Genomic DNA, 15,779 nt, shown 5'->3' with positions numbered 1-15,779 from the left:
GAAGCGTTTCAGAAGGGTAGGTGTTAACTCTTCTCTAAATGTTTGATAGAACTCACCTATGAAGCCTTCTGGTCCTGGACTTTTGTTTGTTGGGAGTTTTTTAATCACACTTTCAATTTCAGTACTTGTGATCGGTCTGTTCATATTTTCTATTTCTTCCTGGTTCAGTCTTGGAAGGTTGTACCTTTCTAGGAATTTGTCCATTTCTTCTAGGTTGTCCATTTTATTGGCGTATAGGCTGCTTGCAGTAGTCTCTTATGATCCTTTGTATTTCTATGATGTCTGTTGTAACTTTTCCTTTTTCATTTCTAATTTTATTGATTTGAGTCCTCTCCCTTTTTTTCTTGATGAGTCTGGCTAAAGGTTTATCAATTTTGTTTATCTTCTCAAAGAGCCAGCTTTTAGTTTCATTGATCTTTGCTATTGTCTTCTTTGCCTCTATTTCATTTATTTCTGCTCTGATCTTTATCATTTCTTTCCTTCTACTAAGTCTGGGTTTTGTTTGTTCTTCTTTCTCTAGTTGTTTTAGGTGTAAGGTTAGGTCGTTTATTTGAGATTTTTCTTGTTTCTTGAGGTAAGATTACGTCTAATCTTTACAATTGTTCCCTTTTTGCAGCCTAGGATACTGCTGTCAGAAAGATGAAGGAACTTGCCCAAGTCTCATAATTTGTAAACAGTTAAACTAAGATTCAAACCCAGGTCTGTCACCTGATTTTCTACCAGAAGAAGGTAACACATAGCATCATAGGCATCTCATGAAAGAAGGCCCACCCCTACCTCCTCTTACACCTGCTGCCCTTTCCCCTCTGGTGCCATAGGGGGTCCTCTAATGCTTTAGTGCACTAACTTGGTCACAAGGGTGGGAAATTTGCTGGAGGGCACTAGCCCCCTGAGGGAGTGAAATGAAAGTGGAAGGAAAAATTAGCATGGGAATTGAAGGGTGGGAGAGGAAACCTCCTCCTGATACTGATATGGAAAGAAAAGTTTTGTTTTGTTGAACCTTCTTAGCACTGCCACGTATTTCTACAATGACCCACCACACAGTCTGTCAAGATATGTGGCAATCTGTACTTCACAGCCCACAGGAAAATCTGGCCCACAGTCGGCCCTAACAGGGAGGCTGTTTCTCTGGCTCATCAATTCTGAGGTCAGCCCGACTGGCTCCAAGCCCTGGGGCCGCAAGGATGACACACGGGAGAAATATGTGCTCATTTTCGCCTCTTGCGAGGTGCCAGCTCCCCTTGAGCTGCCTGAGTCACGAAGGTTCCGATCTCTCTGAGTCTGAATGCTCATTGAAGTGGCCCAGGATGAAGCAGCTTCTCTGGGGGTGTGTTACAAGCTGCTGGGTAAAAACATCTGCACCAGTACGATCAATCTCCTGCCTCCCTCATAGGGGCTTCTTTTTACACAACAACAGGCTAGCTGTGCTAAAGAATGTCAAATAAAAGCCTTGTGAGAGCTTTGCCATACGCAGGCCAAATTAAATTAGGGGCTAAGGGGCGTAATCCTCACCATTGTACTTATCAGCATTAAAATGGAGGATTACCATCAAGGGAACAAAGCCCCCCGACATAAAAGACTACTTCCATTCTGTCATTCACTGTACACAGTTACGGGCTCACACAGGAAGTGGAGCAGAGAAGCACCAGGCCAACCACTGACTTTGACTTGCAACGTGAGGCTTCCTTCTCCCCAGCCAAGTGAGCCCTGCCCCACCATGCACCCATGGGAACACCTTTCCCATGAGGCCAGTGGCTTTCTCCCAAGATCTGGTGCTGGAATCTTCTCCACCAATCACAGGGTGAGACTTTGATGCTGATCAGAGTTTACTCCTTAGCTGGCTGTGATTTAAGATGGGTACATATATACAATGGAATACTACTCAGCCATAAAAAGGAACGAAATTGGGTCATTTGTAGAGATGTGGATGAACATTGAGACAGTCATACAGAGTGAAGTAAGTCAGAAAGAGAAAAACAAATATCGTATATTGACGCATATATGTGGAATCTAGAAAAATGTACAGATGAACTGGTTTGCAAGGCAGAAATAGAGACACAGATGTAGGGAACAAACGTATGGACACCAAGGGGGAAAGTGGCGGCCAGGGGATGGTTGTGGTGGGATGAATTGGGAGACTGGGATTGACATGTATACACTAATATGTATAAAGTAGATAACTAATAAGAACCTGCTGTATAAAAAATAAAGAAAAAAAATAAAAGTAAAAAAAAAAAAAGGTTTGCTGCAATGACAGTTATAGAGAACATAGAATAGAAGAAGCCCTGGGCTAGGCATTTGGAACCCTAGAGAGGCAGCAGAATGTACTGGTTATAAGTGTGGGCCCTGGAGTTAGAAGACCTGTGTTCAAATCTTGACTCTGTCACTTTACTGACTAGGTGACAATGGCAAGTTCCTTGTACTCTCTAAATGTCAGAAATTATATTGGGTAACATCTCACTGAAAAACCTGAACAAACTTTTTGGCCAATCCAATATAATATGCACTTCTCCCATAGGGTTGTTGTGAGGATTAAAAAGAATCATGCATGTGAAACACTTAGCATAGTGCCCAGGAAGTTGTTAACAAATATCAAATATTAGTTGTTATTATTGTTGGAGACAGAAGATCTGGATTCAAACCCCAGACCTGCCATTTACTCTCTGTGACACTGGGTGACCCCCATGCTAGCTGACTGGGGCAGGAGTAGGTAAATCTGATGCCTCCAACCCAGCACTCATCTCTGGTCCAGCATTTGGGAGCTACTTGATTAGCCTTCCCCATGTTCAGTTTACTCATCAAGAACGCCACCCAAAAGACCCGTGTGTGAGTTATGTGAGATAATTGTGGGAAACACTTGCCATCGCCATAAATGTTGGGTGACCTCAACACGTCCCTGTCGTACTATCCTCACAGTATTTCTTGTCATGTCTGGGTCTTCCTTATAAACCCTTCCTCTGATTTTGCCTTCCCTCCATCATTCCCCAGTACTTATCTGCTCCTATCACTACCCCTTCAGGACTCTTCTGGAAAACTTTGCTGGTTGCTTCTCCAACCCCTTTATTCTTTGAGTATTTTCTCTTGCAGAAGCTGAAAATGCTCACTTTCCCAGCCTCCCTTGCAGCTCCCCTGTGGAGCCACCTCTGCAAATTCTGGCTGATGAGATGGGATGGGAATGTCCTGGGGACTTCTGGGAAAGGTCTCCCTCCTGACAAACAGAGAGAGATTCCTGAGGAGAGGCCCCTTTCCATCCATCTCTTCTTTCCTGCTTTGGACAATGCTATGTGAACAAGTGATACTTAGCACACTGCTTCAGCCACCTTGTGCCCATAAGTGGGGGTATCACTGACGTGCTGAGATAGCAGAGCAAAGAGATGGAAGGAGCCTGTGTCCACATCCCTGAGTGGCCGACCCAGCACTGGAACTTCTCTCTTTGGACCTCTTATCCTGAGGGATCCTTGAACCTATTGAGTTCTGTTACTTGCCGCTGAGAGCATCACCACTGGCATGACCCAGTTCTCTTCTCATTATGCTCTGCCTGCCCACCCCCCACCCCCCAAGATTTCCTTCCTTTCAATCCCTGACTTGATCCATCCACAGGGCATTGAGGTGACTATCAAACACAGTGGGAAAAATGAGCCCCCAGCCCCCTGGGGCAGGGATGTCCTGAAACACTATCTGATGCATTATTCTGGATCCTGTTGTTGCCACCACCACTTAAAGATTGAGGAGGAAGAACATTTCTTTCATAAAAATCTGAATTCTGAAGAGTGGTCTTAGAAGTCAGCTTGACTAACTTATTGAGACCCACTGCATGTACTGGAAATAAGAAGAATGAAGACTCAACCCTCACCCTTGAGAAGCTGACCTGCTAGCACATGGTCAACCACAACACCAGGCAAAAACAGGAAGAGCCACAGAGAGTGATAAACCAAAGTGTGGTCTGAGGACACAGTCTATGAATGTTACCACTCACAATGTCGTAAGGGCTAGTACCAGAATGCAAATCAATTCAATTCATTACCAAGTATCTTGTTTCATTTGGCTGAGATTACATTTGTGTGTATGTGTGTGTATGTGTGTGTGTGTGTATTTGGGGGGGTGCTGGTGACAAAACTTTCTTGATGAAGAAAGCAGTGGATTGATTTACATTTGGACACAAGCTCATTATTTCGTTGTGAACCAGCACGTTGGGTAGTACTGTCATAAATGGACTATGACGGTTCACGGAGTGTTAGAGAGAATTAAGGTCTCTGTGGAAGAAAGGGATATGATGATGTATCTTTATGAAATAGGTAAGAACTGAACAGAAAGGAGTGGGAAGAGAGAATAGAAGTAGGTACATTGGTAGGAACAATATGAAGTCTGTCTCCAGGTAGCCAGAGGGTGCATATAGGGTCATACAGGAGGTGAGTCTGGAGGACAAATTGGAGCGAGACAGGGAGGGGCTTGCAATAGCAGACTGAGGAGTCTGAACCTCTTTTGGTCTAAAATGGGAAGCCATTAATGTTCTTTGAAAAGTCAGAGTATGCTTTAGGACAATTGATCAGGTGTCAGAAATGAGAGCTGGTCTGTAAAGAGGAGCGAGCGGAGAGAGAGACAGAGATAGACGTAGGCCTGGGCCAGGGAAGGATGATAAGAAAGTGATTGGAATGGGGTTAAGTGAGAGGTAGGGATCAAAAATGAGCACCAGGTTTGAAGACCAGGTCACAAGAGAGCACTGACAGAAGTGGCAAGGTCAGGTGGCAAGAGCCGGGGGAGGTGCTTGGTGGACTTTTCTATTGAGGCTCTGGTATGTGGATCAGGAATCCATGGGCAACAGGAGGTGGGTGTAGGAGTGTGGAGCTCAGAACAGAGATCTGATAATCACACTCACTCGTCTGAGAGTTGGCACCAGAATACACTAGTGACAGAGGATATCACCCAGGGAAGAAGTAGAGAAAGAAGACAGTCAAGGATTTGGAGAACTGTCTACATTTCAAGGTGGGTGGAAGAGAAGGAGGATAAAGATGGAGTACATCTTGGAGAAAGAAGCTGAGGACCACGGTGCTGTAGAAACCCACGGAAGAGTGCGGTCCAAGGAAAGCACAGCACATGGCACTGAGAGCTGTAGAGCCTGGTGAATATGAGGCTCCTGTGACTGGGAGCTGAGCTTCCCAACGATTGTTTGAGGGATGTGGTGAGGTCACAGATCAGATTTCAGGTTTAGGGAGGGAGGGGTTGGTGAGGGAATGAGGCAACTGAGCTGGATGTCAGTCTGAGGAAGTCTGATGGTCAAATAAGAAGAGGGAGCGACAGGGCCAAGGGCAGGCTTTTGTTAGAATGGGGAGAGGAATCAGCAAAAGGGGAAGAGGCAGCAGAAAGAGAAGATGTGGCAGGAGGGGCTGGGCTGCCTGATGATGGCAGGGCCTGGAGGGCAGGGACACCACAGAGGGGTGAGCCAGGGAGGGAACCTACGGTCTTTTGAGATGGGAGCAAAGGAAGAAAGGACAGCTGAATAGAAGGAGCGATTCTATGGTGGAGGGAAGGGAAGTGGACGTTGCTCACAGCACTGTCCTGATATTCTGGGTAAAGTTAGTCATCAGCTGAGGTTGACGGCAGTCAGGCTGGGGCTGGAGCCATTTCCCAAACTGGTTCACTGACGTGCCCAAGATCAAAGAGCTGGAAAATGCTAGCTTTAGGACCAGAACCCAAGTCTTCCACCTGCCAAGTTCAGTGGTCTTTCTGCTGCAATGGAAATTCTAAACTTTGTTATTCTAATATGAGATGTTAGGTCTATACTATTTCATCAAGTACCCTTAAATAAGCTATTCTGACTATTTAGGAAAGGACAATCTGCCCTCCACATGCATGGGTTTCACGCACATCCAAGGTTGGTTGAATTTGCGGTTGGGAAACCCATGGATATGGAGGGCAGACTCTACCGTGACATTTTATGTGTAAGGGACTTGAGCATCTGCAAGTTTTGGTGTCCGTGGGGGCTCCTGGAACCAATGCCCGCGGCTACCGAGAGACAACTTTAGTCTACTTTCAAAGCAGCTTGAGCAATTTGAGACCACTAGTGAAGGACTGAGAATTTAATTTGTCAAGTTTCAAAAATATTAATGTCTCAAAAAATTAAGAATTATTTTTAAAAGTTACAAATCAAGGCCACCTCTTTTTCCAGGTGAAAATATGCGAAGAACTTTCTAATGGCCTGCTTATTTCTCCAAAATCCTGGAGTAAACCTGCAATAAAAATGATATACCCTTTTTGCATTAGCTTAAGCCCACAGTTTTGTTTAACCTCAGGCCTATTGCCTTTTTAGGCTAGGCAATTCTTTGCTGTGGAGGCCTGTCCTATGTACTGCAGGATGTGTAGCAGCATCCCTGGCCTCTACCCACTAGATGCCCTTAGCACAAGCCCCTCTGCGAAAAGTTGTGACAACCAAACATGTCCCCAGAAGGAGAGGGGGAGAGGGGCAAATCTGCCCCCAGTTGAGAACCACTGCTTTAACCTAATGAGGCCAAGTACAGGTTTCACCACGAGGAGAACCCACAAGAGAGGGTTGTAGTCAGGTTGCCCTGTGGAACAAAGACTTTTGCTCACAGAGTAATGACCTCTGACAGGGAAGAATCTGATGGGCAACACTTTTTAGCTCCACTCTCTCCAACTCACCAAAATAACACAGTGTAAGAAATACTGTTGTTTCATTATCCATTGGAATGAAATCTTATGGATAAGACTCACCGATCTTTCTCAGCAATAGCAGGAGAGTTGCTTGAGGTCTCTGCATGGCCATTGCTGGATTCTGCGTGTGGACTGCTTTTACGATCGATAGAGCCCCTCAGAACTGAGAGAAAGCAAATAAGTACTTAGAGACTAAGGATAAACTCAGAAGTAGGCAGGGTTTACTCTCCGCCGCACCTCTCTCCCCGCCCTCGTGCTGCTCCCTGACTTTCTGCAGCCTTTGTCTAGGACACCTCATCAAAACTGACCTGTTCTGTGATTACAGGCCTTGCTCAGTACTCGGTCCCAGCCAGCAAATTGGATAAAATGACTCATCTACAGGAAAACAAGCTACCTCTCTTAGACAACAGATATAAAGAGTGGGCAGGTTGGAAGACCCAAGGTGAGGTAGATGGTGAGGGCAGCAGCATGCAGTAGCTGGAATGGTGCAGTGCTAGACAGAGTTAGGAGACCAGCCTCCATTCCCGGCTGGGCTAGGCAGGGCTGCCCGCTGATGAGGACAGTGGTTGAGAAACACTGTCACAACATGGCTAGGATTATGGTAACTAGGGAATCATTCCAGGAGGAACTCAGTTCTGTATCGTGATTGAGGACAGCTTACTGGTGAGTTTCTCAAGAGTCGGGGGTCACAAATACAATTCCTCCTTCCTGTGACCATGGCAGCCATGACTGACTAATCATGGCCCCTCTCTCTTGAACTTTCATTCGGCTTCAAGTTCCTTTCTAACACAACGTTTCACATCAGTGGTTCTCAAAGTATGGACCCCACTTCATCACGGCTAATCGAGAACACATCTCATGAAGCATCAGCATCGCCTAGAGACTTGTTAGAAATGCAAATTCTTGGGTCCCAGCCCTGACCTAAGTGAACCAGAAAGTTCGGGGGTGGAGACTGGCAATATGTGTTTTTAACAAGCCCTTGAAGTAATCAGGATCCATGTTGAAGTTTGGGAGACACTGCTCCAGATCAACAATTCTTAATCCTAGCTGTACATTAGAATCACCCAGGAAGATTTTAAATATGCCTGAACCCAACTCCCAGAGATTCTGAAACTGATCTGGCGTGGGGTTGGCATCATTTTTTAAAAGCTCTCTAGATAATTTTAAAGTGTGGCCAAGGCTGAGAAGCATAGTTCCATGTAGTCACTACCAATCTTTTAGGATTGTAAAGAGACTCTACACCTATTTGCTATCCTTATTTCAGATCATCTAGAAACATCCAAACCAAAATACAACCAATGAAGATAATCTATAAATTTACCAAATTTATTGTGGAAGGTGCATAAAATATAAAAGGTTAACGTTATAATGATGAAACATATAACACAACAAAAATGGAGTACAGAAAAAGAAATATGGAAATCAATTGTTTTTTGTGTTGTCTATTCTGGAAAGAATATGCTCTGATTCTACATTATTGGTTTGGTCCCTTAGGCATATTTATCTCTTGTGTAGAAAAAATGTAATGCCTTTTCACTATCAGTGGTAGATAAGACCATCTGTTGTTATTACTATTGCTATAAACACCAAAAGGATAAAGAGAAAATTTTATATGGAACATTATTACATTTTTATTATTACACACACACACACAAACATTATGACCAAACAGTGAAACAACAATATTAAAAGAAGGGGGAAAAAAGGAGAAATCAAGAAAAATAGCCTTTTAGAATTTCATGAGCTGATCCCCTCCCCTCCCCTCCCTGCCTTCTCTTGATAGATGAACTCCTCTGGTTAGAGGACCAGGCAGGTTTCCTCTCCTGGAGATTCTAAAACATTGTTTGGCCCAAGCTCACTTGTAATACTGTGATAAGCAGCATAAAACCAAGAACTGACATAAAAAGAAAAAAGAGAACCCTACTTCAGGGGCACAAATATCTGTTTCCTTATTAAGAAGGAAAATCGACACAACTCATTTTTAACCTTGTTCTCTGGCCCAGTTCAGCAGCACCAAGGGCTACCACTCACTGATCAAACCCTAGATGGTCTTGCCCGTGTGGGAAGTTGAGGTTGCTATTGTCTGCACCTATTTTGAGATCCTCAGTATGAAAAGGAGCAATTCGGAGAAGAAGCACAAGCAAAGCTAGGAAAGACCACCAACCCCTTTTGGTTTGGGGCTCTCCTTAGGAAGGTGCCCTTTCCACTACCAGGAAGAGAGAAGGCAGTGACACCTTTATTTGGAGCTTAGCAAAATGCCCCCAGTTACTTTGCCTGGGTTTCCAGTAAAAACCCACAGAGTTTCTATTCGTGTAATTAAAGGGAAAACTCATTCCTTGTTTCTTATTCATTTGCACTTCAGTCATCAAAATATTGATTTTTTAGAGTTATTTGAAGTTTAAAAACCAAACAGAAACTTACAGAATATTCTTATTAAAGCTTAGATGAAGTCTGCTCCTCCATCTCCCAGCTCTGCCAGAAGAGCAGGGATAAGGATTTGGGTCAGAGTAAAGAGATAAACTTAAATAAGAAGGAAGTAATAATCATTATGTTGTACACCTGACACAAACATAATGTTGTAGGTCAATTATACCTCAATTTTAAAAGTTTTTCTTTTAATGAATAAAAAATAAGAAGGAGGTTGTCAAACCATTGAGTTCAAAGCAAAATCCTAAATTGTCAAATATTGTTAAATATGTCTGGTGACAGTTGGAATCTCCTGGCATCTCTCTGGCAAATTCATTGTTAAACAAGGAGATTGGAGAAATGGAGCTATGGAGAAAAACAGTAGAGTAAAATAGGGTGATTCATTCTAAGTGAGTAGATCAGGTTAAAGGAATTAGACCAGTGACATGGCTGAGAAAACTAAATGATGAACTTCAATAGCAGAAACGTTCACAAAATATCAGACTTGAGGTATGTGCAGGTGTGACCACAGAGGCTCCTCCAGACATGGGTCTCCTGTCTTCAGGGAAGCATCCTTAAGTATTCTGGTTAAGTGGAATAAAGAAATACTGGGAGGGACTTCTCTGGAGGAGTTGAATCCTTCCAAAATCAGGCTGAACTCTACAGCCATTCATATTTCCCAGGAAAATTGAGCCAATTCTCCACTGGACCATTTTGAAATAAGATGAAAAAGCATTTGACCATCAGGAGAAAAAAAAAAGAAAGAAAGAAAACAATATAGCTGGTGTTGCAAACTCAAAATGCCTTTGGGGTCACTCAGGTAACACGAATATGTGCAGTGTCAGGCAGAGGGTGGGGAGTAGTGGGGTTTGTAGTGAGCCAGAGGATGTACACCCCATCTGAAAACATTCGGGTTCAATGTTTTTGTAAAAAAACAAAACAAAAACTCTGTGTCTGGCCAAACAAAACATACCTGCGTGCTGATTGCAACAGGAAGACGCCTATTTCTGACTTCTGCTAGGGAGAAAGGGTCTAGACTGCAGGTCTGTAACAGCTAGACATCCTTTTTTGAAAATGAAAAGTGTCTCACTGTCTCCACCTCCATGTCTCCTCAAGTTCAAGAAACACTGCTGCTCCTGGGGCCCTCCCTTTCCTTTTTTTCCCACACCCTAACCTCCTTGCCCCCAGGTAAAGCTCCAGTTGTGTATTTTCTTGAAACCTAGGCTGGGCAGCAGATTCCAAAGGAGCTGGAAGCGCCCAGAGCCTCGTTACTGGGCCTGGCGGATAAACTGTAACTACAAACTCTACCGTGAAATCCAGGGCAACTCAGCTTCTCTTTCCATACAATGCTAGCATTAGCGTTAAAGGTCATATTTTTAAAAATCGTAGCTTCTTCTTCAAGCGGAAGTTCAGGGAACTTCAAACTGAAAAATTGGAGGATTCTAATATTTTTTAAATGTTTGAAAACCACTGATTTAGTCCAATTCTCTCATTTTACAATGATGGTAATTAAGGGAAGGCTTAGACCAGATACCCAAGTTTTAACTTCTGGTCCACAGTGTTCCTTCCCCCCCATGAATGTTCTCAATATGTTCCAGTGTCAGGACCATAGAAAGATCTTCCTGAGAAGCTAAACTTTCAGAAGGTCTTAAGGTAAATCAGACAGAAACATGTCAGCGTCTGCTCTAAGAGGATGGGTGGAAGGGAGACAGCTGGTACAGAGAGCCGCATCTAGACCAGTTTCCCCAGTGAACAGGTAACTGGGCACCCAGGACAGCTGCGGAGGGAGGGCTTGAGCTTATCTCTGTCTACTCTCTCCCCTTCTGTGAAATCACAGGGTTCCCTGCAAGGCTGCCCCTAAATTTAATCAGCTGTCACCTGTAGGAAAAAAAAGAATGCCCGACAAAGGGTCCATATCAGGTGATCATTTCCAGCTCTGGAATCTTCTCTGGAGTGTCCACAAATACAGGACACCCATCCCAAACCTCTAATGACCTCACCTTTGTGGTCGCCGGGCTCACTGCAGTCTTGAACCTGGGCAGTTCCCCTGGTGCCCCCTGCAACGGTGGGGTGTAGATCACAGCTTTGGTCTGAAGGGCTCCCTGTGGAATGAAACAAAACAGAATCTTCTCTAGGTTATGCCCTACACCTACACGAATTACCAAAGTGGGAGATACAGTGTGGCTAGGGAAACCCACACTTTTCTTATCGTTTGAGGCTCTGAGGTGATGAATCTCACCCATGGGTTTGGTGTTATTTTGAAGATTTAATACAGTGTGGTTGTGAAAGGGCACAACTACAGGAAACAGGAGAATTAGTAACTGTCTTGGCTGGACTCCCTACTAGCTTGGTGATATTGGGTAGGTTGGGTAACCTCTCTGTCTCACTGATTGCGTTAGTCAAATAGGGAGCTGGGAGACAAACAGAGGTCATGCGTGTACCAGGCCAGGGCTCCTGGTTTGACAACTGGATGGCTTTCCTGTTGCCTTTCAGTTTCCGCCTGAGAGTAAAAAGAGAGACAGGTCTCCTACTTCCCTCCAAACGTCTGCTCTAGGGCAGGCCTCTTTTGTCATGCAGGCCTGTTCACTGACCTTTGTGGGTCAACGGTCAATTACTCTGCCATGGAAAAAACAGGTTACACACAATTCTTAGTCGAGGAATGTCACCACTGCAGCTTTTCATCATCCAGTTAGCTTACTTCGCGTTGATGAACACCTGAATACTTCTCTACCAAGACAGCTGATGGCTTGGGTGTAAAGGTGCTAAAGGGATGTTCCCGGCTGTCCCACGTCTTCTTCCATGCTCCACGACCCTCGAGGTCACAATGGGTTGAAGATGTCCCAACATCTCAGACCACCTCAAGTATCTGGAGAGACCAGGTCCTTTCCAACTGGATCCCTTGGCTTTAGAAGAAACCATCCTGCCAGCGGGGCCTCCTCTCCACAGAGGAGACCGTCTTTGGGCTCCTCCCTTAGGCATCAATCCTAACTCTGTCCCGGCTCCCTTCTCCCTGGCCTGTGATGTAGACCCTGTTTCCTCTCTCGTCTGCACCTCCTCCTAACTCTGGCTGTTTCCAGCTCTGCTGACGGTGCTTCTAGATATACCATGTTAGAATATTTGGGACCTCTGACCTTTCTCCTTCTTTATTTCCTCAGATGTGGTTTTTTTCATGCTGTCTCTCTCCCTCTATCTGGATGGCTCTCCTGCTTCAAGCATTGCTCTCCCACCCAGCCATGTCTCTCCATTCCTTTAAGGAGGCCCAGTAAACATTCCCGTGTTAACTAATGCCGGCTAACTCAGACTATACTTAAGGAGGCACACACAGTCCCTACCCTCATGGAGCTTGCATTCTGACACACAGAGTGAGAATAAAAAGAGATATCTACCTGGAACCTCAGAATGTGTGACCTTACTTGGAAATAGGGTCTATGCAGATGTAATTAGTTTAAAACGAGGCCCTACTGGATTAAGGTGGGTCTTAAATCCAGTGATTAGTATCCTTGTAAGAAGGCCATGTGAAGACACAGAAAGACACAGGGAGAATGCATGTGACAACAGAAGCTGAGAGTGAAGTGATGGGTCTAACAAGCCAAGGGATGTCAAGGATTGTTAGGACCCAGAAGGAGCTAGGAGAGGGGTATGGAAAGGATTCTCCCTCAGAGCCTCCAGTGGAAACCAACCTCAGTGACACCTTGATTCTGGGTTTCTAGTCTCCTGAACTGTGAGAGAATAAATTTCCGTTGTTTTAAACTACAAAGTTTGTGGTAATTTGTAGCCCTAGGAAACTACAATAATATGAGAAGGGGGAGCTGATGGATGTTAAAGGTTTAACTAGAAGAAAGAGGAGAAAAAGATCAAGTATGCGCATTCAGCTTGAATTGGCTAGCAAGGTAGGGATGAGGTGGTGGGAGAAAAACTAGGAACAGGAGCTAGGAAAATGGCCATTATTTGTATTTAACAAACACAAATGTATGAATTATGATGTTCCATCCATTGTCCTAAGCCCTTTATAAAAATTAACTCATTTAATCCTCATAGGAACTGTAAAAGGTAGAGACCACTATTATTCCCATTTTACAGCTGAGGAAACTGAGGCACAGGGAGGTTAAATGATTTTCCCAAGAAAGTCACACACAGCTGGAGAATGGCAGACTCAGGGTTCAAACCTAAGCAGTTTTGCCCTAAGGTCTGAATTCCTAAACATTACAGGGTAGAGCCCAGTTATTTTAAACATTTAAAAATGATAAACCCCCCTGTCTTATTTTTTTATTTACAAATGGAAATAAAATTCAGACTATTTCATTCACATGCCTGGGCCTTTAAGGGTCCCACAGATTAGCCGCTGCAGAAGGAGGCTCTGGCCTGGTGTTTAATGACCCACCCAGAGGACAGACCCAGGCATTATTTCCAGCAGGGACACTGGGTAGGTTTCCTGGTTGCTGATCTAGGCTGGGTAAGCTTTCCTGCCTTCACCATGGACCTGGCAAAGGTGCCCACTGTACCTGGCAGAGAGGGCGCATAAAGATGAGGCACAGAAGCCCAACCTTCCCCTCCTCACCACTGCGGGCCAATGGCGCAAGGACCCTGCGGTTTCTGGCTGGAGTGACAGCTGGTCAGCAGCCATCTTATCAGAATTTAAAGAGGCCAACTTGTTGGAGGTCCAACAGGCAAATGCCACCAAAAGCAGCACAAAGTCGAATTCTTAAAGAATAGAATCTCATTGACACTTCCCCCCCCCCCCCCTACAGCTGCCATCAGAAACCCTGGCCTCCACCTCCACCACACAAAACAAGTCTAGTAATTTTAGGCCTATGAGAGCATTTTCCACCTTGATTCTTCACTACTTAATTCCAATTATTATTCCAGTCAAACTTTGACAGAGTTCAGAGAAAGTCTTGTCTGGTAACTGCTTTCTCTAACTTGGAGGCTAAGGAGGGAGGCTTTCCCTCACCCTAGAGGTCAGTTTCTTGCCTATCCTGGAGCATCACTGAGGAATTTCTCTTCCATTCCAGCTTCTAGGGACTGCTGCCCTCTTCTCTCCCGACTCCCAGCAGCCTCAGGTTGGATTCATTTCTTACAATTTATGCCCTGCCTGTTTCCTGAAAGGACTGGGGGAGCTTCATAGATCATTTGCTCCTTGTGGCTGTGTTAGCTGGCTCTAGCTAAGTACTCCTCTCAAGCCTGTGGTAGGCGTGTTGGTCCTGGTTCCATCTGAGACTGTCCCCCCTTGTTAAAAAGTCTGTATTTTTAGAGCAGTTTTAGGTTCACAGCAAAATTGAGGGGAAGGTACAGAGATCTCCTCTAACCCTCTGCCCCCATACATACACAGTCTCCTCATCATCAACATCTCCCATCAAGTGTACATTTGTTACAATCGATGAACCTACATTGACACATCATAATTTCCCATAATTACCCAAATTGCATAGTTTACATTACAGCTCGCTCCTGGTGCTGTACATTCTATGAGTCTGGACAAAAGTATAATGACATGTATCCATCATTATGGTACCATACAGAGTATTTTCACTGCCCTAAAAATCCTCTGTGTTCTGCCTATTCATCCCTTCCCACAGCTCCTCACCCCCTGACAACTACTGATCTTTTTACTGTCTCCATAGTTTTGCCTTTTCCAGAATGTCATACGGTTGGGATCATACAGTATGTATCATTTTCAGGTTGGCTTCTTTCACTTAGTAACATGCATTTAAGATTACTTCATGTCTTTTGCGGCTTGATAGCTCACTTTCTTTCAGCGCTGAAAACTATCCCGTTGTATGGATGTGCCATGGTTTATCCATTCACCTACAGAAGGACATCTTGGTCGCTTCCAAGTTTTGGCACTTAAGAGTAAAGCTGCCTGAATCCGTGCAGGTTTTTGTGTGGACACAAGTTTTCAACTCCTTTGGGAAAATACCAAGAAGAACGATTACTGGATCATACAGTAAGAACATGTTTAGCTTTATAAGAAACCGCCACACTCTCTTCCAAAGTGGCTGCACCATTTTGCATTCCCACCAGCAACGAATGAGACTTCCTATTGCTCCACATTCTCACCAGCATTTGGTGCTGTCGGTGTTGCAGATTTTGGCTATTCTAACAGGTCAACAGTGGTATCTCACTGATGTTTTAACTTGTATTTCCCTGATGATATATGATGTGGAGCATCAGACTGTCTTCCTCTCTTTTTAAGGGAAAAAAAGCCAATATTTTTATGTTGTTTTTGTGACCACCCCCAAAGCATCCAGCAGAGTGTTCTTTATAGATGTTCAGAATGTTTTGCGGGAAGGACAGCAGATCGGGAGTCAGGCAGTCTGAATTGCGGGAGGTTTCTTAGCCACAATCTGTAAAATGGGATAAAATCCCTAACCTACCTCTCAGGGTTACTATGATAATTACAGGAATAAGGTTAGTGGAAGTCCTTTGCATGAATGTATGAATTGTAAATTGCCATGCAAAAACTGCAAGACGTTATAAAAATAAGCATTTCTATTGGTTAATCAAGAAGGAAACAACTCTTACCTCTAGGATCATTCTGGCTTCTTATAAAACAAAGTTATTTACTTTCCTCTAAATTTTTCTTAAAAAGACAAAGTTCTGAAAGTTTACAGTAGCTTTATTCATAATCACAGGAACTGGAAACAAGTGTCCTTTAGCTGGCAAATGGACACAACTGTGGTACATCCACAGACCAGAATTCAGCT

General features: G+C 44.2%; 1 protein-coding gene across 1 annotated transcript in view; it reads right to left on the bottom strand.

Moving 5' to 3' along the window:
• The window catches only part of MYO3B (myosin IIIB), a 365,933-nt gene that overhangs the window by 89,417 nt on the left and 260,737 nt on the right, over window positions 1-15,779 (bottom strand). Inside the window, exons 28-29 of the mRNA XM_061201698.1 lie at window positions 11,076-11,177; window positions 6,730-6,832 (exon numbers count right to left, since the gene is read on the bottom strand). Of these exons, the coding sequence (XP_061057681.1) occupies window positions 6,730-6,832; window positions 11,076-11,177 (205 nt within the window). The remainder of the gene's footprint in view (window positions 1-6,729; window positions 6,833-11,075; window positions 11,178-15,779) is intronic.

Source organism: Eubalaena glacialis, chromosome 1 (assembly GCF_028564815.1).
Source record: "Eubalaena glacialis isolate mEubGla1 chromosome 1, mEubGla1.1.hap2.+ XY, whole genome shotgun sequence".
In the NCBI taxonomy this organism is placed as follows: Eukaryota; Metazoa; Chordata; class Mammalia; order Artiodactyla; family Balaenidae; genus Eubalaena; species Eubalaena glacialis.
Note: the sequence above shows the minus strand (reverse complement) of the source record. Positions and strands in the feature narration are given on the sequence as shown.